This window comes from Netta rufina (genome assembly GCF_964035555.1).
Source record: "Netta rufina genome assembly, chromosome: 22".
NCBI classification, from domain to species: domain Eukaryota; kingdom Metazoa; phylum Chordata; class Aves; order Anseriformes; family Anatidae; genus Netta; species Netta rufina.
In genome coordinates, this window is record NC_140146.1 from 6,268,454 (window position 1) to 6,288,407 (window position 19,954).

At 53.8% G+C, this 19,954-nt stretch overlaps 2 protein-coding genes across 5 annotated transcripts in view; one reads left to right on the plus strand and one right to left on the minus strand.

The window, feature by feature from the left end:
* Positions 1-2,328: 2,328 nt before the first annotated feature.
* Positions 2,329-3,563, plus strand: RNF223 (ring finger protein 223; the record flags this gene model as incomplete). Its single annotated transcript, XM_084300240.1, has 2 exons — positions 2,329-2,380; positions 2,716-3,563. 2 exons carry the CDS (start codon positions 2,329-2,331, stop codon positions 3,561-3,563), a joined length of 900 nt encoding a protein of 299 aa, XP_084156366.1.
* Positions 3,564-5,667: 2,104 nt separating this feature from the next.
* Positions 5,668-19,954, minus strand: part of LOC311217942 (tyrosine-protein phosphatase non-receptor type 11-like) — a 37,660-nt gene continuing 23,373 nt past the window's right edge. For 2 of the 4 annotated variants that reach the window (XM_084300346.1, XM_084300349.1), the window contains exons 3-16: positions 14,443-14,637; positions 13,152-13,344; positions 12,954-13,073; positions 12,585-12,698; positions 12,105-12,201; positions 11,694-11,773; positions 10,928-11,083; positions 10,277-10,408; positions 9,956-10,110; positions 9,592-9,659; positions 8,888-9,039; positions 8,564-8,664; positions 7,471-7,589; positions 5,668-7,077 (exon numbers count right to left, since the gene is read on the minus strand). In XM_084300346.1, coding sequence (XP_084156472.1) covers positions 7,505-7,589; positions 8,564-8,664; positions 8,888-9,039; positions 9,592-9,659; positions 9,956-10,110; positions 10,277-10,408; positions 10,928-11,083; positions 11,694-11,773; positions 12,105-12,201; positions 12,585-12,698; positions 12,954-13,073; positions 13,152-13,344; positions 14,443-14,637 — 1,648 coding nt within the window. In that variant the 3' untranslated portion in view covers positions 5,668-7,077; positions 7,471-7,504. The remainder of the gene's footprint in view (positions 7,078-7,470; positions 7,590-8,563; positions 8,665-8,887; positions 9,040-9,591; positions 9,660-9,955; positions 10,111-10,276; positions 10,409-10,927; positions 11,084-11,693; positions 11,774-12,104; positions 12,202-12,584; positions 12,699-12,953; positions 13,074-13,151; positions 13,345-14,442; positions 14,638-19,954) is intronic. The other 2 variants (XM_084300347.1, XM_084300348.1) reach the window with 2 other exon arrangements.

Below are 19,954 nucleotides of genomic sequence, written 5' to 3' on the forward strand. Positions count from 1 at the left end.
TAAATTCAAGATACCGTCGGGGTTTATGTTACAGGACGGGGCTGGCCACGCTCTGAGCCGCGTGGTGGCTTTTGTCTGACTTTATGGCATGGAAAGAAGTTTTTCTCGAAGTTGCTGAGAGGTGGAAATTACTTCCCTCGGGTCTGAAGCCGAGCAAGTGTGGCTGTCCCGAATGGTTTAGGGTTTTTGGGTGGTGTTCCCAAAGTTTCTGGCAAGCCCAGGTTGTCAGCGGTGTAAACAGCTGAGGAAGAGCAGTGTGGCCATGGAAGCCTGAACAGTTAAAGATATTGCCTTGTATTAAAATATTCATGTGATCATCTAGTTAAAAAAAAAATGAATAAATAAGCCCAGCTGAAAAGAAAACCAGGGTTTAGTAGCACAGCAGCGGTGTCCAGGAGAAATTGTGGATCCCGTGCTAGCTGCTGCCCAAACCCAAGTTAATTTTCTGCCTCTCAGTGCTACAGCAGCACACCGACGGACAAGAGGCAGGCTTCCCAGGGATGGCTTTGCACTGCCCTTCCCCATCTCTGCTGTCCCCTGCTCTTCGTTTTTCCCCAGTTCAAGCCAGCTGCCTGTGCCGTGTCTCATCACGTTGACTCATAACGCCAAGATAAACACGAGCAGGTTCTAAATTTATCAAAACTAGCGCGTATTTGTGGTGTCACGATCATCTCGAGCAAAGGGAAGGCAGGGGCAAAAGCTCATCTCTTCATTTAAGAGCACTTAAATTTACTGTCGGGATGCTGCCTTAGTAAAAATCCCCACTGAGCATCTTTTTCCACTAGGGTATGAAATTGGTGTGTGTGTAAGCAAAGGCTCCCTTTTTGTGAGGTTACCTTCTGCTCTGAGGCTTGCTGCTTGTAATTTCTCCACGTCGAGGGCCTGCACAGACCTGGACATGGGGCATAGAGGGCTGCACGACAGAAGATTTTAGTAAAAACCTGAAGAGCAACAATAAAAAAAAAAAAGAGGCTTTCTGTGTCTCCGCACCAACCGGGGCTTGGAGTTGTGATTCATCTGAATCTGGCAGATTGTGCCAAATAAAAAAAGGCATGGTGATCCAGGAAAAAAAAAAAAAGGCAGAAATACAACCCAAAATTTACAAAACAAATATTATAGCTTGCTGAAAAGTGCAGGTAGTCTGCCTGCGACTTAAAATTTAACTTGAGGAGAAGCCTCGTTTAGAAGAGAAAAAGAAAAATACTTAAGGCAAGAGCGGCTTTAACTAAAAGCAAAGTTTTCTTCCATAGGTGTAGTCTGGGTACATAAGGTTGGCTTGGCTCTGGCAGCTCTCGCTGTGATGGGAGAGGTGAGAATCCTTCGTCCTTACATAACGGAGATATTTCTGTGCCGTGGTAGCAATACGCAGTTTTGCTGATGCCTTGAATTAGCCTTTTTTTTTTTTTTTGCTCAAGACACAGCGTGCAGCCTGTGTTGCTAAGCCTCGGCTGGATCGAGTGGAGAGCTGTAATTACAGCAGCAATCTGAACGTCTCTGACTTGTTTTAGGAGATTTACCGGTGACAAAGAATCAAGCCCGGCCAGTTCAGTGACACAGCCCCAGAAAATGCTCCCCGGGCAGGCAGCACCGCGGCCATCGCCGCGAATTTCCTCCAGCTAAACGCTTGCTTTCAGGCTCGGTATCTGAAAGGCCACGCATCTGATAGCAGGACGCAGGCAAGGCAGCGTTTCTGGTCCGGATAACTGGCATCCAAGGTTATAAACTGGCATCCAAGCTCGCTGGAAGGGCTGGGGTAACTCGGTTGTAAATCAATTTGCTGCAACCGGCGGGCGAGCCGCTCAGCTCCGCGCCCCTGCTTGCACACCAGCGGAGAGCAGAAAGCAGATGGCAGCACGTGGCAGGGCTCGGGCTGCCTGGCACTCCCCCAGGGCTGAGGGCAGGGACAGAAGTTTGCTTTCCTACGGAAAATGCAGCAACAAGGAAACGCCGGAGAATTCCCCCTGCTCCGGCACAAAGGCCATTTCCTCCAACGGTTCCCTTCTTGCTGCGTCACGGTGACAGAGGATGGGACACATTTTGCAAAAAAAAATTACGTTTTCTCCCTTCCCTCTGGTCCCGCTGCTGCCTGGAAGACTTCAGATCCCTCTGTGCACATCACCAGCACAGCATCGTTGGGTGGTGCCTGGCTCAGAGAGCCACGATTCGGCACCCAAAGCTCCGTCTGAGCGCACTGAGAGCATCACCCCTCCGCTACCCCCCCAACTGAATAGTGTTATCTGTCTCTTAGGCCTTGCTCATGCTGCCACCATAATATCTGAGTGCCTCCCAGCCTAGTGGACTGCTATCGTGAGGTCCCTGCTCGACCTCATGGAGTCCTCTGCTCTCCTCCCTGCCCAGGTGTCGGGGAGCACCGGCTGGGGTAGGTTTTTGTGCGTTTTCTCTGCCCAGAGCGAGGCACTTTTGGGGAAGGACTGCAGCCGTCTCTAATGCCAGGGGGATTCTGGTGGAAAGGCTTTTGGTGGAAAGGAGCTCTGCTGCTTGCTTGCTTCTTGGCAGGTTGTTCGCCTTGGGCATGCAGCTTCCAACAGGCTGTGTGTTGTTCTCGCCTCTAGCAGGGGTCTCTTCCAGGCTCAGGACGCAGCAGAAGCCGTGAACTTGCTCTTCGGTCCTCCTATGGGGTTAAGGATAAGGCTGGTGATGGGTGTTTTTGCATGGTTTAGAACTAAAGGGGTGGGTTTTTTTCTTCTCTTCCAGAGTCTCCCAGGGCTCTCCTTATCTCCCCGGGCACCGTCATGTCGTGTTTCACCCAGCTGTGGCACTCCAGCACCCCGGACTCGCCCACCAGCCCCGTCCCCGCCTCTCCAAATGAAGCCCCCATCCCCATCAGCCCCATCGTTATCACCTCCCCAGGGGACAGCAAGAGGAAAGCCAGGTCCCCCACCGACAAGCCGGGCTCTCCAAACCCAACCTCCCCGAAGCCGACCTCCCCCGTCGAATGCTCCATTTGCTTCAACACCTACGACAACACCTTCAAGACGCCCAAACTGCTCCAATGCTCCCACGTTTTCTGCCTGGAGTGCGTGGCCCGCCTGAGCAAAGGGCTGCCCCCAAACCACCCCGAGGACCAGCTCCCCTGCCCTTTCTGCCGCCAGCTGACCAGCATCCCTCTGGAAGGTGTCCCGGCTCTCGAGACCAGCAAGGAGCTCCTCGCCACGCTGCCCCCTGAGCTCCAGCAGGAGAAGGTGCTGTGGATGGAGGGGACCAAGCTGTGCTGCCGCCGGTCCTCCGACGACCCCGAAAACCCAGACTCGTGCATCTCCATCGACGTTGCCATGAGCAAGCCCGAAAGCCCCGAGGCTCCCCCGACGGGGCTGGCGGGGAGGCTGTCCCGCTGCGACATGTGCGACGACTGGAAGCGCATCGTCCTCCTCTCGGCCCTCATCATCATCCTCTTCTGCATCATCCTGTGGCCGGTGCAGTGCGCCCTGAAGACGGGGAACCTCCGCTGCTTCACCAGGACTGTGGCGATGAGCAGGCCGGAATACCTCCCCCCGAAACACACCACGGCAGCCCCAGCCGTCACGCAGATCCCTTTCCAGTAGCAGCCCAGCGAGGAGGCACTTTGGGGAGGCAGGAGCAGGGCTCCCTGCCTGACAGCATCCCTCGCTGTGCCTGCACACCCCGAGGTCTCCACGCTCGTTCCGTGGCTGCGCTTGGGTGCAGGCACCCTCTTCCAAGAGCTCTGCTGAAACCCGTGCCTGCCAAGCTGTCTCTGGCCCAGAAAAGCTCTCAGGAGCTGTCAGCATCCCTCTGCCAACTCTCCATGGGAACCAGAGCCTCGAAAGCTGTCGCAAAGGTGCGGTGGGCGACGGATTCACTTCGAGGACTGCTCACCCGGAGAGGCGCAGGGGCCTTGGCTGGATACCAGATGACAGTGGGTGTAGTTCCTTCCACCTCCCTTGGGGAATAAAGGGCTGTTTCTTTTTGCAAACCGAAGGATCGACATGCTTATTCCTGCGAGGAGCTGGGTTTGGGAGAGTAAAGACATGTCAGAGTTGCACAAGCAGGTGAGGAGTAGCCTGATCCCACAGCCTTGAAACATTTCAGTGGTGCATTGGGTGCTGGAGGTGTTAAATGCTGCCTCCTGCTGACAAAACCCATCCATCCCCGCTGCTCACCGGAGCTGTTACCACCGGGACGAGCTAAGGCACTGCTGAAATTGCGAACAGAAGAGAGTAGCATTTATTTGATTTATTTTTTTCCTCCCAGAAGGTGCTTAAAAATCACTCATCCCTTACCTGGAAGGATGAACGCGCCCAGGGTGAGCTCTGCTAGGCACACCAGCATGATGCTGCCCCTTGGTGAGCTTCATTCACACCTCTCCCAGGCAAATCGTTGCCAAAATGACAGAAGCTCCAGCTTCTGACAGCTTTACCCTCCTAATCTCAAAAGGTGTCAGTATTAAGACACGGGCCAGTTGCTTACACGATATTTTTATTTAAAGCAGTGATTTTCCGACAGTGATTAACAAAGGTCTTCGTGAAGAAGGCGGCTTACAATTAAATCTTGTTTATTCAAACACATGGATGTAAGACAGGATTGTATGCAAGTACCATACGTGTATGTATTAAATTATGTTTTCTACGACGCGAGGTGTCAATTTGTAGCATTTACTCCACATTTTCCCCTCTTACTTGCAGTTGGAGGTGCCCGCTCAGCAGTGCCGGGTCTGGCACCTCTGGAAGTTCATACTTACTGCCATCGAGGTGGTGTTGTCCCAGATGCAGCTGCCCCTGTAATTCCCCGATTTAACCTGAAAAAGGAGACGCTGCCAGGGCTGCTCATCCTTTGCTTCTTGCCAGCTGGATGAAAGACGTTTCCAGTCTCGCTTTGCAGCAAAGCTGGTTTGAAATAAAAAAAAAAAAAAAAAAAAAAAAAAAAAAAGGCCAAAGCAACGGCAGAAATAACCCAAGTCTGTCGTTATGCAAACCTGCTGCTGGGCTGCAGGTGGGATTATCTGTGCCAGCCACACGGCTGCAGAACCCCCCCCAGGCACTGCAGCAGCCACCAGAGGCACTGGGCTTGAGAGGGATTCTCCCTGCCCGTTCCCCGGTGCTTGCTATCTTCACAGCACCAACTTCAGGGTGTTCCTGGAAAAAGGCAGATTTAAGGCAGAGGAGGCACTTTTTTTCCATTTTACACGGGGTGCATTGGAAAGCTCAGCAAATTGATGCTAAGCAGCAAAAGTGCTTTGCCGTGCACATCTTGGTTGGCGCTCAGTCCCACTGATGAGACCTAAGGGCAGGCGAGAGGGAAATAATATCTTCAGCTCAACAGCCTCATAAAATCTGTCGTGGTGGCAAACTGAGCACAGAGATGTTCTCACAGCTCCGGCTATTCCTAGCAGTCTGTCGCAGCATCCTTCTGGGCACTGTCCCTCTGCACTTCCCCTCCTCACCGCCTACTGAGGAAGAAGGGCAGAAGGTCTAGCTCGCACGCAGCCGAACCTCACACTCATGCATAGTCAAAAGGAAGGATCAAAGCAAGTGGAAACAGGCCCCCAGGCAGTAACATTGGGGTTAGGAGACATCCCTGCTGTCCACACCACTTGCCACTCCATTGCTTTCCCAAAGAGCAAGGTGCTTAGAAAGAAAGAAAGCAGAAATAAAAAGCCTTGAGAATAATCAACATTTATTAAAAGTGCAATAAAAAGAAACAGTTCTCCCGTCCCTGTGACCAGGGAGCAGGAAGACCAGCCAGGAAATACAGCCAAGGTATGTCATTGTGCTTTTGTTCAACCCCTTCTGCTCAGCCAGGGGAGCCAGCACCCTGGGCACCAGTGCCCCAGCATGCAGGGGGCCGCACGTCTGCCCTCTTCCAGGCACCTAGGAGGACACCAGCATCGTCCCCACGCATGCTCCAGAGCTTCAGGCACTGGCACTCAAGCCCAAAACTCCCCAGAGAGAGCACTTTCAGTCCCTGGTGCATCCTGCAAAAAGGGGGTTCTTTGGCAGGGCTCGTTGCAGACCTCAGGGCCGGAACGGCAGGGAGCCCTGGGAGTCACAAGTCGAGATTTAATCAACAGAGCTGGAATATTCCACTCAATAACACACGTCTTCACGGCACTGGTCAAGTCACAAGCGCTCCTACAGCACCCCTACACTCAGCAGACACAGCACTTGCCTTGTGGTAGGGTTGCAAGGGGGAAAAAAAAGAGCTCATACAGCAAGGTAACGGCAGAGCTGCGTCCAACTCAGAGGGGCCCAGCTCAAGTTCAGCTCAAGTCTAGCATCCTACGCTGTGTTACTCGCTCGGGGGTGGCTAAAAGCACAGTGCACAGCCAAAGCTGCTTTCCTACTCTTCAGCACCCTTCAGCTAGGTGGGATCTCCCAGAGCTCAACGTTCAGACCCGCACCAGGGTGGAGATGCCCCCCTCCGGCCCCAGTTCTGCTCCGAAAACCGAGCTCCGTGGGCTCTCAGGCACGCGCACACCCTCCTGCTGCACGGTGGCAGCAGGGATGCCCGGGGTGCTTTGGCAGGCTTGCATAGAAAGCTAAACTGGGACAACCCAAAGGAAGCGTGAGGAGAAAAATCAGAGGCACGGACAGCCGGGGCCAGGCCGTGCTCCCTCTTCCTCACCTCCACAGGCAGCGAAGTTACTCCAGGAATTAGCCGAGAGCCACTTCTAGCTTGGAAATGATCGACCTAATGAAAACATCCGAGTGCACTAATACTTTGCTAACGCCCTAAACGGGCAACCCTGGGAAAGCTCCTAAGCAAACAGTCGTTTCCATTCCTTTAACGATTTGCGTGTAAAAAATAAGAATCTTAAATAAAAAAAAAAAAAAATTAAAACTGAGCCTTGATGCCCAACGAATGTCCAGAGGCACTTCCACATAAATATCGACCTACTGATACAGGGGAGACCAGGAGAAGATCCTTCTCGAGAATAAGTTAGGTCAAGGCATGTTCTTAAGGCGCAGACTCTGCTTGCTTCTTGCAGCCAGCTTCTGAACTCCTTGCTGAATCCAAGGTGCTAGGGGAAGGCAAAAAGGGCAAAAAACCATTGTCCGCAGTTGCAGCACGTGGAAAGGGTGGACGTAAACACCATAAATCCTGCAGGCCAAGACAAGAAGGAAGAAAGAGGGCAGGGTTTATAACCGAGGGAAGGGGATGGGGATGGCACAGAGCTGAGACACTGCCGGCGTGCAAAGTCTCTCCGACTTGTTTCCAGTGCCTGCCAGCTCCCCGAGTCCGAAAAGCAGACCTCTCCCTTGCAGTACAGGTAGCATTTTTTATTAAAACGAGCACGTTTGCCTACTGAGATCTCACCACCCCATTTCTCCCCGGCCACAGCCGCGTCTTTAGGCTCTGCCAAGCTTCATCAGAGCACGTTTGGCTTCCCTGGTGGGAACAGGGAGCTGTGCGTGTGCTGAGCTGAAGGCTGGGGTGAGAGGTGAGGTAAAGAGACGGCGGCGACACTCGGTTAACCACGGGAAGCATTCCTACCTGGGCAGCCTCCGTACAGCTCACCTCCGACTCTTTATCGCCCCGTGTTACTCATCCCTGAAACCTTGGGGCTTTTGATGTTGAGGTTCTCGTAGACGGAAGCTGATTCATCATCCACCCTGTCAGGACACAAAGCCTTGTCATGCACGGCCTGGGCTTTGGATCCTTGCCCAGGGGCAGGTGGCCGGTCGGAAGCAGGGAATGACCCAACCAAGCTCCCTTTCTCCCTCCCTGGCCCTGACACTGGTTTGGGGCCCTGTTCTCTCATCCTCTGGCTCAGCTGTCCCTCCGAGGTGTGAATCCAGCTGGGGAATAGAGCCTTGAGCCTTCCTCTGCGTGCCAGCCTTTCAAGGGTGCAACCTTCCTGCAGGATCAGTGCACACAGTTCCTGTTTTGTGTTTTTTTTTTCCCTATTTTTTTTTCTACATACCCAATTCTCTGGATTTTCCAAAATCTAACGGAAGGGAAGTGTCAGACTGGGTGTTAGGAAAAGGTTCTTCACCAAGAGCACTGGCACAGGGACATGGTCACGGCCCTGAGCCCTTCAGAGTTTGAAAAGTGTTTGGACAAAGCTCTCAGACACACCATCTGATTTTTGGGTGGTCCTGCGTGGAGCCAGGATATGGACCTGATGGTCCTCGTGGCTCTCCTCCAGCTCGGGATATTCTGTTATTCTCTGAAAGGGACACTACAAAGCAGATCTGAGCACCTCTAGAGCCAATCTGACACCCAGCACCCAACTCAGGGGATGTCTGGAGCTGGCAGGACTGGCCCTTTGGAGCTCCTTAACTCCATCCCTCACACTCCTCCCTGCCATTCGTTTACGCAGAGCTCCAGTTTCAAAGCCAAATGCTTGAAGCAGGACCCAGAGGACTCCTCTTTCCTTTCCAAAGCCTGTGCAAAACTCCAAGACAGGAGGCGGGTGGGCTGCTCGCAGCATGCTGACAGCGTGGTGGGATCACCTGCTTATTTTGAGGCACTGCCATCTGCCAGCCAGGAACAGGCTGGCAAGGGGTGGGAACTGGGGACTACGCTGCAGCTATTCTCCTGCTGCTACGGGATTTTTTAGTCCCAGCAGAGACATCCAGCTTACACAGACTGGGCCCGTGGCGAAGGAGGCTGCCCTTTGGCTCGGCCTTTTTCCATAGGAGAGTAGCCGATATTCAAGTAGTCTCGCTCTTTCCTTTTATTCCTCTGGAAGAGAAAGCAGAGACATTAAAACCCCAGTCAGAGCTGAGGCAGAAGAAAAGCCCTACAGCATCCCAAAGCCAGCAGGGAGCAGTGGGTGCGGGTTTATTTCCACGTGCTCAAAGCAGGATTTTGGTCCCAGTCCGAGGGAGGCAGGGGAAGCGGTCGCAGTGCCTGGTGTGCACCACAATTTGCCCCTGGATTTCCAACCCAGCTGAACAGGACTCACCTGTTCTTCTTCCAACCTCTTCTGCTCAGCCTCAATGAACTGCTGGACTGCCATGTAAACGAACTTGTACTGTGCCTCCGTCTGCACCATGCCCGAGCGCTGCCTGCGTACCATCTGGATAGTTTTGGGGATGTCGATGTCGCAGTCCAAGCCTGCTCGAGGTGAGAGAGGGAGGTTTGAGGGAGCGGCAATGGGGTTGAAAAAATTATTCATGCTTGTGTGGTTTAAGAAATAGGCTCCTAATGGCCCCTGGAGCAGACCCAGAGCTGCCCACGGAGAGTGCTGCAATAGCGCTGGGGCTTCAGGTAAGGGTGGCAGCCCTCCCATCCAGAAGGGTTTGGGGGACTCCTCTCCAAAAGGGCTTCTGGAGTTACATGCCAATAGGAGAGGGCTGCCCAGGAAACCTTGAAATGCTGGCCCCATTGATGCCAAAAAGAAAATTCTCCCAAAAGAATGGCCCATGTGCACACCCACTACTTGGGGCTGGGGCACAGCTCAGTGCTGCAGGGATGGAGCAACATTTCTTGGCTCACAGGCTACAAAAGCCCCTCTCACCCCACATGCAGACCCGTCCTGTGTCCAAAATGAGTAAAACCCACTGCTGGGAGATTGTGGACCCCCTGCTTGCACAAGAGCAGGGTTATCCCCTAAGAGGGCAGGGTCAGGCAAACAGTGGAAGCCATGAGGTGTGCATGGGGCCGTACCTTGCCTGTGGATAATATCCACCAGAATGTCTATCACGATGATGGTGCCTGTGCGTCCTATTCCAGCACTGGAGAGAGAAAAGGAAAAACGACTGCAGGAGGAGCCTTTGCCCTGTTGATCATCGCAGCTCCCACAATCAGCCCCATCCCTGGCCCGTCCCAGATGGATTTGGAATAGCTGCTAGAAAACCAGCCTGGGCAAAAGCTGAGCTTTTCAGGCCACCAGGGTCTAGCAGGCTGCATTGGAGCTAGCAACTTCAGAGCACGAACCCACCACCAGTTTGTGTGATAACCCAGCTGTGAGTAATGAAAGGAAAAGACACGAGGTTCCCCTTCCCCACGGCACCGCCCCGCTGGCTCGTACCTGCAGTGCACTATGATCGGCCCCGTGTCAGGAATGCTTCGCTGTGCCCGGTTCACTTGGTCCAGAAAGCTGAGAACCCCTCCCGGCTCGTTGGGCACCCCGTGGTCCGGCCAGCTGAAATACTGATAGTGCTTCACCACCCGGGGACGCTCGTCCTGCGGGGAGCAGAGACCCACCGCCTGGTCAGGACACCCCTTCCTTCCTTTCTACTTAACAAAACCAGGGCAAAACGGCCCAGAACTTCAGCACTGGGTAAAAATCCCCGGGATCTCTCAGCTCCAGGCCTTTCAAACAGCGTGGGGACAGCAGCAGGGGACTCACCCTGTCCGTGCGCGCGATCTCCAGCTCCCGCAGGTAGTAGCCCTGGGCCTCGCGCTCGCTCACGTTGCGCACGCAGATGCAGCCGTACTCCTTGGCGCAGCCCTTGTCTGGCCAGTAGCGGAAACATTTGTTCTGCAGCAACGTGGGAGAGATGCTCGTTAGTGGGGAGCTGGGGAGGGACCCCCAAACGCCTCGCCGGGGATGCTGCTGTGCTCCGTGAGCAGCCCCGGGGTGAAGGTTTAAGGGGAACCACACGTTTCCTCAAGCTGTGCTGGGAAGGGGCAGTCCTAGAAGTGTTACTTCATGGAATTCTTCTCCCCTTTTGCAAGAGCAGAGCTGTCCCAGCGGGGCTTGAAAGGCAACTTTCCTCCCTTACACAGCCTGTGACTCCCTCCCCTGCAACAGGTCCCCATCATTACAGGCAGGGACCCGCAGCTGTCCAGGCAGGATAATGCACTCAGGTTGACCACCCAAGATTATTTCATTACTGATTCCACTTCACGTGCTCACACAAGCCCCTGCTAAGCACCCAGCCTGGCTCTGCACCACCCTTTCAGCTCTGAAGGCCTGGCTTTGGGACTACTCCCTGCATCCAGCCTCACAGGCTGGCATGCGACGTAGGTGACATTCAGGCTTGGTGGCGGTGCTCACCCTGCCCCGCTCCACTTCCTTGGTTGTCATCACGATGACGTGGCTGTTCTCTTGGTACACCATGGTCCAGAAGTCATTCACGGTGGTCTGCAGGCAGCCCTGGGTGGCTATGTAGATCTTGCAGTGCTCCGAGTTCCTTCCATCCTCAGGGATGCTCTGAGGCGCAAAGGAGAAGGGGGAAGAAAAGCCAACGAGACCAGAGTGAGGGATTGAGAATAGTTTAGCAGCAAAGCCAGCACACCTTGCCGGGCAGGATTTCTGAGCTAGGTGATTCTCCTCCACTCACTGCCCTCGTGGACAGGAGCCGCTCCCATCACCAGCTTCAGCAGAAGCTGATGTCCCCAACAAATGGTGCCAGCTCGCCACCAGGGGCTTCGTACTGAGCTGTAAGACATTTCTGAGCATGCACTCAAGCCACCTGGCAGCTGCAGAAGCTGGCTGAGATGAAGCAACCATGAAGGTTTCCCTAAGGCTGGTGCTAAAATGCCTCGGCGCTGCTGGAAATACACCTCCGGGCAGCTCTTCGCTTTCTGGTGACAATTATAATTTGAACTCAGAGATAATGGCCAGCGACAGAGTCTGGGACAGTCCCCTGGGACCTCCTGAGCAGGTAAGGACAGGAGGGGATCGAGATCAACTCTTGGATGAGGGCAAATAGGACTTGGTAGAACGGTGAGATCCCTTGGGGATATGGCAGAAAAAGACCCTGGGGATGCAGATGGCTCCTGATGGCAGCCCCCCGTGCTGCCCTCCCCTCCCCAGGTACCTTGATGTAGTTGGCGTTGATGTAGTCTGACCCAGGCACGCTCTCGTCCACGTCTCGGAGCGCCACCCGCGTGGTGTCGACTGAAGGAGAAGAGCCCGGAGTGAGCAGGGAAAGCAGCAGCCTCCAGCATCTCTTTTGGAGATTCTGGCTCTGTGTGACTTTTGGAGCTACACTCGAGCTCCATGAAACAAGCTTGGGCTCCCAGCACCAAGTGGATAGCGGTGCACTGATTTCCCAAGCAAAAGGGTAACAAAGGGGATGGAGAAGGCCACGAGCTACCCAGACCACTCCCATGGGACACAGCACACCTCTGTCCAGCTCAGCCATGATCAGAAAGCTCTGCTGGGTTAACTAGCCCCGGAGAAGGATGCAGGAAGAAAAAAAACAAGCCTATATTCAGCATCTCCTTACAGGGAAGGATGTTCTTGTAGCGATTCTTCGCCTTGTTCTCGGGTCGCTGTCCCTCCTTCCTGGGGTAGAGGAGCTTGCACTCCTGCTGCTGCAGCATCTGTGGGGCAAATCACACAAAACAAAGTGTTCTGGGCAGAAAAGGGGCTCGGAGGCTCTCTCGGATAACTGCTTGGCTTCCCAATGCTACAAAGAGCAGAGTGCGGGCAGGAAAGGGCAGGGAGCCAGGATGCAGCCTGGTGGGGGAGCTAATAGGGGGAGAAGGCACAGACCTCTGCAGGATGAGGAAGGAGAAACTGCCTCAGACATAGAAAAGACAAGGAAAAAAAGGACCAGGAAGCAACTCAGTTAAACACAGAAAAAGGGGAAAGGAGCAACAGCACCACAAAGAGCTGTTCATTGGGGAACCACAGCACTGCTATGCAGGGATGATATTCTTCACTCGTAGGTACCAGTGGGACAGAGCACAGCAGCATCCCATACCTCAAACTCTTCCCAGAAGCCCTGCTTGGCCTTCTCGCTGTGATCTGCCATTTTGTTCAGCTCCTTCACCCTGTTCTCAATGTTGGCCGCGTTGATGCGGGTGGCATTGAATGGCTGAAAGACAGACAGAGACGGAAAAGAAATCAATGTAAAGAACAGGAAGACAGATCTTGTCCCTTGAAAAATCAGTTCCTGAATCCCAGGGGGTTTCAGGCAGGAGCTGAGTCCGTCCCCGAGATCTTTGTGGCAGTGGAGAGCCCGGACAAGAGGGAGAAGTGGCCAGCAGAAGGTGCTGGGGCAGACACGTGCACTCACCCAGGAGCTTGCACCAGCTCCAAACCAACACCTACGTGCTACAGCAGCTGTTACCTGCTTGAGATGAACCACGGCTCCAGATTTCTCCACCATGGGGTTCTTCTTATAGTGCTCCACCAGGTCCGTGAGCGTGTCAAACCTCTCTCCTCCTCCCACGTCGTACTTCCCATCTGGCTGCAGGAGGGCGACAGAAGCAAGGTGAGACTCGAAAGCACCGGGTCACCCACCCGGGGAGGACAGCACATGGCCCACCTGGTAGTGGATCATCACGTGGGTGACGTGGGGTTTCCTGTCCCCCGTCTCCATCTTATCCTCGTTTGTCAGCACCGACAGCACGAAGTCTCCCGGTTTGCTCTGGCTCTCCCGCACCAGAAAGCTGCCCGGCTTCCCCTTCTCCGTCAGAAGTTTCTCTGCCTCCTTGCCAGTCAGGTGCCCGTGGTACCACCTGGAGAGCAGCGTTAGAGAGGAAAGTCAGCTCAGGAAGGTGCAGAGCCTTGCCTCTAGGCGAGAGCTGCACCGGCTGCTTGGGAAGATGCTGGTGGGACACCGCCTCTGTGCTCCTGGTCTGGCTGCTCGCCCCCCTGGCATCACCAGACGGAGTGATTTTAGAAGTGACGTCCCTCTAATGCTTCACAATGTCACATTGGTATCTTGGCCTGAGGCTGGAAGAGGCAGGATTTTGCTCAGCCCTCCAGCCAAACATGAGATGGCATCAGGAGGTCGCACCACCACGGACGGTGAGCATTAGGGATCCATCCTCACCTAGGTCACCTAGGGATTCATGGTGGAGCAGTAAGAAACATGATTCTGGCAGTTCTTACTGGAAGGTAGCTATGTTTTTCTTTATTTTTTTTTTAATATTGAAGACAAATAGAATGCTTGGAGCCAGTAGGCTGTACCAAACAGACAGCACAGCCAATGCTGACCAGGAGCAAGAGGTTTTGATGCAGTTTGGGAACAATTTTTGCACAGGTTCTCCTTGCTGTGGTCAGTGCCATCACCTCCCAGGATGAAGTTGACAGAGCAGCAGTCAGTGATGCTGAGCCTTTCAAATCCCCCTCCCAGCCATGCCAAGCCTGGCTGGGAAGACCTTTAAAGAGCAAAACCCCTTCCTGCAGGCCTGAGGTCTGCACAAGAGCAGGATGGAGCAGCGCTGAGGTGGCTCAGTACTGCTTATGGCGCTGCTGCTGTTCAGGGCCACGTCTCGGAAATGCTACGATCCTGACGCATCCCGCTATATTCTGACACCACCGTCATTTCTTATATTTAGAGGACTTGGAGCCTTTTCCCTCTCCTCTCCCCGGTGCTGTTGGATGTGTGGTCTGGAGCACAGACCTTTCTGGAGCTCCTTTGCCAAGCCAGCCTCTTCTTGGCGGCAGAGCAGGGGGAAACCCAGCCGAAGGGGCTTTCCACTTCTCCGCAGCTTCTTCTAACGTGAGTGGCTGCCCGGCTGCTGCCCACTGGGATTTGGGACTAGCAGCAAAACCCCATGAGCTGGAGGGGATTCCCAGTGCCCCGGATCTCATCAGAGAGCATAACTCACCTCTCCGAGGTGGGGTCCTGGCAGTTGAGGGGGTATTTCAGCTCGATGACGTTGCTGTTCTTCTCCCGCAGCAGCCCCTGCTGCTCGGTGTAGTACTGCACCAGCTCCGCAAGGGTGGCAAACTTCTCCCCTCCGTACAGGTCATAGTAATCCCCCGTGTTCTGGATCTTAATGTGCGTCACCTCGTCGTTCCTCCTGTGGACGGGAGGCAAACAAGGCTGTAAGGGGGGCAGAATGGAAACCAGGAGGAATGCCTGGCTTCCACCTGCACCGTGAGCTCCCTGCTCACGCTGGTGCTGCTACATGTACGGGAGCACCTCGGCCCTGTTTTCAGCCAAGGTTTTTCAGCCAAGGATGGCCTCAGCACCTCCAAACCTCCCAGCCTGATCTGCTTCCCAGCCAGCCTGTAGAGAAGAGGTGAAAAATTCATGCCCTGCCTTCCCCTCTGCTTCCTGCACCACTTATCCTCTCGGCCAGATGAGGCTGCCACCTCGCTCTGTTTACAACAACCCATATTCTACATAAGGGAGCGCTTGCTGTCATCTAAATAGCTCTAAAAAAAACAAGAGACAGAAAAAAAAATCACCCATACTTGGCCTGGTATTCAGATACCCTACAAACTACAGAAAGGGTTAATGTTTCCTCTCTCCAGTGATGCCCCTTAGGGAATACAGAGAGGTCTGGGGGGTGCCTTTATCAGCCTCCTCCCTCCGAAGGCCACCCCAACCTTCCTGAGAAGCAGGGTAATTGCATTTTAAATGCAATCAGCAGCAGTCTCCCCCCAGCCCAGCAGCCAGGGCTGGAAGCCCGTGGCTTGATGGACGAGCCGGGTCAGGGAGATTTGTAAATCTGGGCAAATTTCTCATTTTCTTTACCGTGCCGAGCTGCTCCCAGCCTCTCTCAATTTGTTGCCAAAGCAACCACAACGGAGAGATGCAGGAGACCCGAGGTGGTGCGAGCAGCCTATCAGGTCGGCCAGAAAAGCCGTTTCATGAAGTGTGAAATTAGAAATGCTACGGCGGTCTGTGCACAAGGTTAAATGGGAGAACGAGCTCTCCCAGCTGCGGTACCGCTCCCCATTTCTGCAGCAGAGGGCATGGCCCCACGCAGGGCAGGCAGCGCAACAGCTGCCCAGGTTTCTGGACGCCAACCCCAGCTCCACAAAACCACCTCCTGCTCCGTTTCCTCGGTCTGCAGGTGCCAAAAGGCCAGGCAGCAGAGGACAGGAGGCTCACAGAGCTGTGGGGCTGCAGGATAGTGAGCGAAGGGCACGCCTGTGATGGTACAGCAGCCCTGACAGTGACAGGAGGGTCATCGAATCCTTAGGATGCACTCAGGTAGCCCAGAGCTGTGGCTGCCTTTAGGTACCTCCTGCCAGGGATTCTGCAACTTCCACCTGCCTCAAGGGTTTTAATAGCCACCAATTTTGCCTTTTGAGGGGCTTATTTATTGTGGGGCCATGCAGATGAAACACTGACTGCCCACTGAGATGTCCTAGAGCATGAGAGACGAGAGGAGGCCAAGGTGGAGCTGGGCAATGGGGTTTCTGTGTGCCGAGCCTCCCAGAGCCCACAGAAGCACTGGCAGCTCCATGTACCATCCCCTGGGACTGCCTTTTGCAGAGACACGGCCTGAGGCCAGCAGCACTCATAGCCACATTCGAGGCACAGTGTCACGAGGTCCTTCCCAAAACGCTGCCCTGACAGATGGCCCCAACCCCATGCGCTCCGTCCCAGCTGCTAGCGAGGACCTCGTCAGCGTGTAACCCCTAATTGCACTTAGTGCTCACGCAGCTCTTCTTGGATGCTTCGTTTGGCTCGGGTTGGGCATCGAGGTGACTTCCAATTAGCACCACCCCAGGGGAGATGACCAGCCGAGCGTGAACACAGACTGCATCCACAGCGCTACCATCACCCCGCAGCGGGGCAAAACCAGCAAGGGGCTGACAAACGGGGCCTGAGCTGTGAAAAATTGGCATCTGGGTCTCAACCGGGCACTATGCCCCTGGTGGCAAGGCTTTGGAGACTGGCCCGAGCCATGTACAAGACGGGAAGCACTGCATGAGACACGGTTATCTCGTCCTGGCCCATCTGCTGAGCTCGGCCTAGCACCTCGCTTCAACCACCGCATCCTCGCAGCCTCCAGAGCTTGGCAGCGCTTGCATCTAGGGCACGAGCAGAGCTCACCAGATGGAAACGAGAACTGGCAGGGAAATTGAGAAGCCGCAGGAGGAGCTGGCACATGGCTTCGGCCAGCAGCCGGGCCTGGATGAAGCTGTGCTCGTGCCTCTTGGCCTGAGGCTCCCCAGTTCCCCGCGTCCCAGCCCCATCGCAGACCGACAAAGGCTCGGTTCACAGAGCCACCCCCACGGCCTTCGAGCACTTGGGGGATGAAAAGCAGGGGAATAATCAGGGTCATTCATCCCACCAGCCCCCAAGGTCAGGCTAAGCACAAAGGGCATTCATCGGCTCCCCTCTCCCTCCTTTTCTTCTCGCAGACCTCGCGTCACCTCTGCAGCCCCAAACGGGGCAGCACTGGGCTCCGCACCAGCAGCATCCACGATGCTGTGCCCTCAGCGTGCTGAATGGTGAAAGAAAGCACAAAAAGACACCCGAGCACCCAGCTGCCTTGTGCCGGAGGGCTCGGCTGCTCCGAACAGCTTTGTACAAGGATGTTGTGCTGTTTGGTCACAGCCACCAACATCTTGGGCGGCTTCAGAGGCAAGCAAGAGCTGCCTCTGTCCCCTGCGAAGCTTCTGTGTGCTATCAGAGTGGATTGCCATCCTCTCCAGGCTTTCAGCAGAGAGTTGTGTTAGTCCTAGAGAAGCAGGGAATCGAGCAGTTGCATCTTCACCTTCGCTATGCAACAGGCAATTTGCAACCCAGAGAGAAAAAGAGAGGAGCTCGTGCACAATCTCCCAGCAAGTCGTAGAAAAACTGGAGGCTGAGACTCCCCTGCCAGTCCCACGCTGCCCACAAGATGCCCATCCTCGCTTCAGCACCTTACTTCAGCCTTGCTTCACCCCTCTGGCATGTCCTCAGCAAAGGAAACATGTTCCAGCCCCATCCCAGCTCTGCTCTGTGCCATCTTCAATGCAGGAACTCAAGTGCCTGTTAGTATTCAGGAGCGAGTTGGCACCACATGCGGGATAATTTGGAAAAAAATAATTCACTGCCACTCAACGCTATGAGCTCTAAAATGAAAACTGTTTCCCAAACCCATCCAATGTGCAATTTAAATACAAAATGAGAACATTTGTTGAATTGCTGCCTTTAGTTTACAATAAGCAGCAGAGTGGTTATTCCTGTCACAGTGCAAATAAGACCCGTTTTTCACGAACAGCACAACTCCTCCCTAGATATCCAGGAGTTTCCTGATCCAAAATATTCCAACTTGAGAATTTGAGTCTAACGTTTTCAGTCCACACTGCACTGACCACCAGTGCAGATGCAGTCTGCTCTTCTTTATAATGAAGTACAGTCAAGGACTTGGAAAAAAACAAAAAAAAAACAAACAAAAAACCAACCCTACCAAATAGACCTTTTTTTTTTTTTTTTTAATCACTGAAGGCAGAACCACCTCAAACATCAGAAATACATTTCTCTGCATCCCAAGGAGTCTTCTTCAGTCATGTGCTTTTCCTGCCTGCGTCAGACAGAAGACCTAGAGCTTCACAGCACACGTGTATGACCCCTCTGATAAGATGCAAAAAGCAGCCCAGAAAAAAAAAAAAAACTGAACGATCTGCTTCCAGATAAATCCCAGCCACTCCAAGACAGGAGGAAAGGCTCGATGTTGCTGTCAGAGGAGAAGATACTTTCTTAAGAGAAGAGAGGCCTTGTGATGAAAGCACTAGGCTAAGACACGATGATCTGGTACTGTCGAGTACCTCCTGAGCAAGGACTTTCAAAGTAAGCCAGGATCCGTCATCTCTTTCCCAGCTGTACCACAAAGACCAGTGCTTCCTTTCACTGGCTGGCCTAGCTTGGAAAAAGCAGAATCAGTCCTATCTCTCCCTAAATATTTGCACAGCCTCACAGGGCCTAAATTGGGTTGGTAGGTGCTGTTAGGACGAGACACAAAGACAAGTGTTTTAGAAGAGAGCCTCTTGCAAGCCTCCTTCTGTTTTTCTCCAGACTCAGCCTTCTTCCTCTGCTGCATCTGGATTGCCTGCAGGCAGCGACTCAACCAACACAACCCGCCTGTGGTATTGATTTAGTCCTTTTTGTGGAGCACATACTCAAGAGGACAAAAAATCTTCCTTCATTGCATGTCTTAACCTGTGCCCACAGTGTGTTTGTACATGTCTTTTAGGAAAAAAATGAGAAAAAAAAAGAACAAAACCCAGTCCATTTAAATGTCAGAATGCTCAGTGGAAGTGTTAATAAGGAAGCTGTTCTGGGAGAGCACAGCTCTAAAACGATTTCCTTACCAGAAGCACACTTTGCACTGCATCCCATGAGCGAGGATGGGAACTGTTCCCATAAAACCCGACCCAGGGACCAAGTGAGCAGCATCTCCTCAAGATGGTTCCTAAATGTCCTGGCATCCTCATCTCTGTTGTGCCCACAGGCCAAGCACCACTCGGGCAAACTTTCAGGATGCCTTCTCCTTTTGTTCAAGCTCCTTACCCAGCCCTGGCCAGGTCCGTAAGAAGCTGCAGAAGCAGTGGAAATATCTGGGCTTCTGCAAACACACCTTGGCAGATCCAGGTGTGCACCGCAGTGCTGGAGATATGGAGCATTTCTCCTCCAAAATCAGGAAAAATCACAAAAATCTGGATACCTATTCAGAGGCCCAGCTCCAGTGCCCGGCCCCATGCAGGCTCAGGAGCTGAGGTTTCCCCGGCATCACTGCCCACATCCTCACTCAGCACAGGTTTTGTGAGCCCCCAAGGGACAGCACGAAGCGTTGGGGTGCTGGCAACCTCTGCAGGAGCCAACCCCTGCCACGAGGAGCATCCCCCCCAGCCAGCGACGTGGTGATACAGAGCTGTCTGATTTTCTGGGCTTAGGCAGCACTGAAATACCTCCAGAAAGCAGAGCTGCAGCGGCTGCACGGAACAAAACGAGACAGCTTGCATGTAGGCACAGCGCTTATTACCGCTGCCGTACTCGGGATGACTTCTCCATCATCTCCACCTCCAGCCCAAGCTGCCAGAGCACTTCCCCCCCCCTACTGATGCGCTCCACATGTTTGCAAGGAAAAAAAACAACAAAACAAAACAAAGCCTTGAGAGCACCAGCTGCTGTAATGGAAAAGGCTGAAAGGGTACAAAGGGCTAAAGAAAGGAAGGAGAATTAGACACGGAACTTCACGGAAACCTCCTCGTAACTTCTGCAGTGCTATTCCCTAGCTCCTCTTCTGGATACGCACCAGCACATGGGTCAGCTGGTGGGTGGTCTGCTCAGCCAACGCTCCAGCGCCTGCTTTCTTTGCAGCCCACGGCCTCTCTCATTAAGCTGCCTTTCCCCTCGCTGGCTCTCAGAAACCCTTGGAGGAGCTGGAAGGA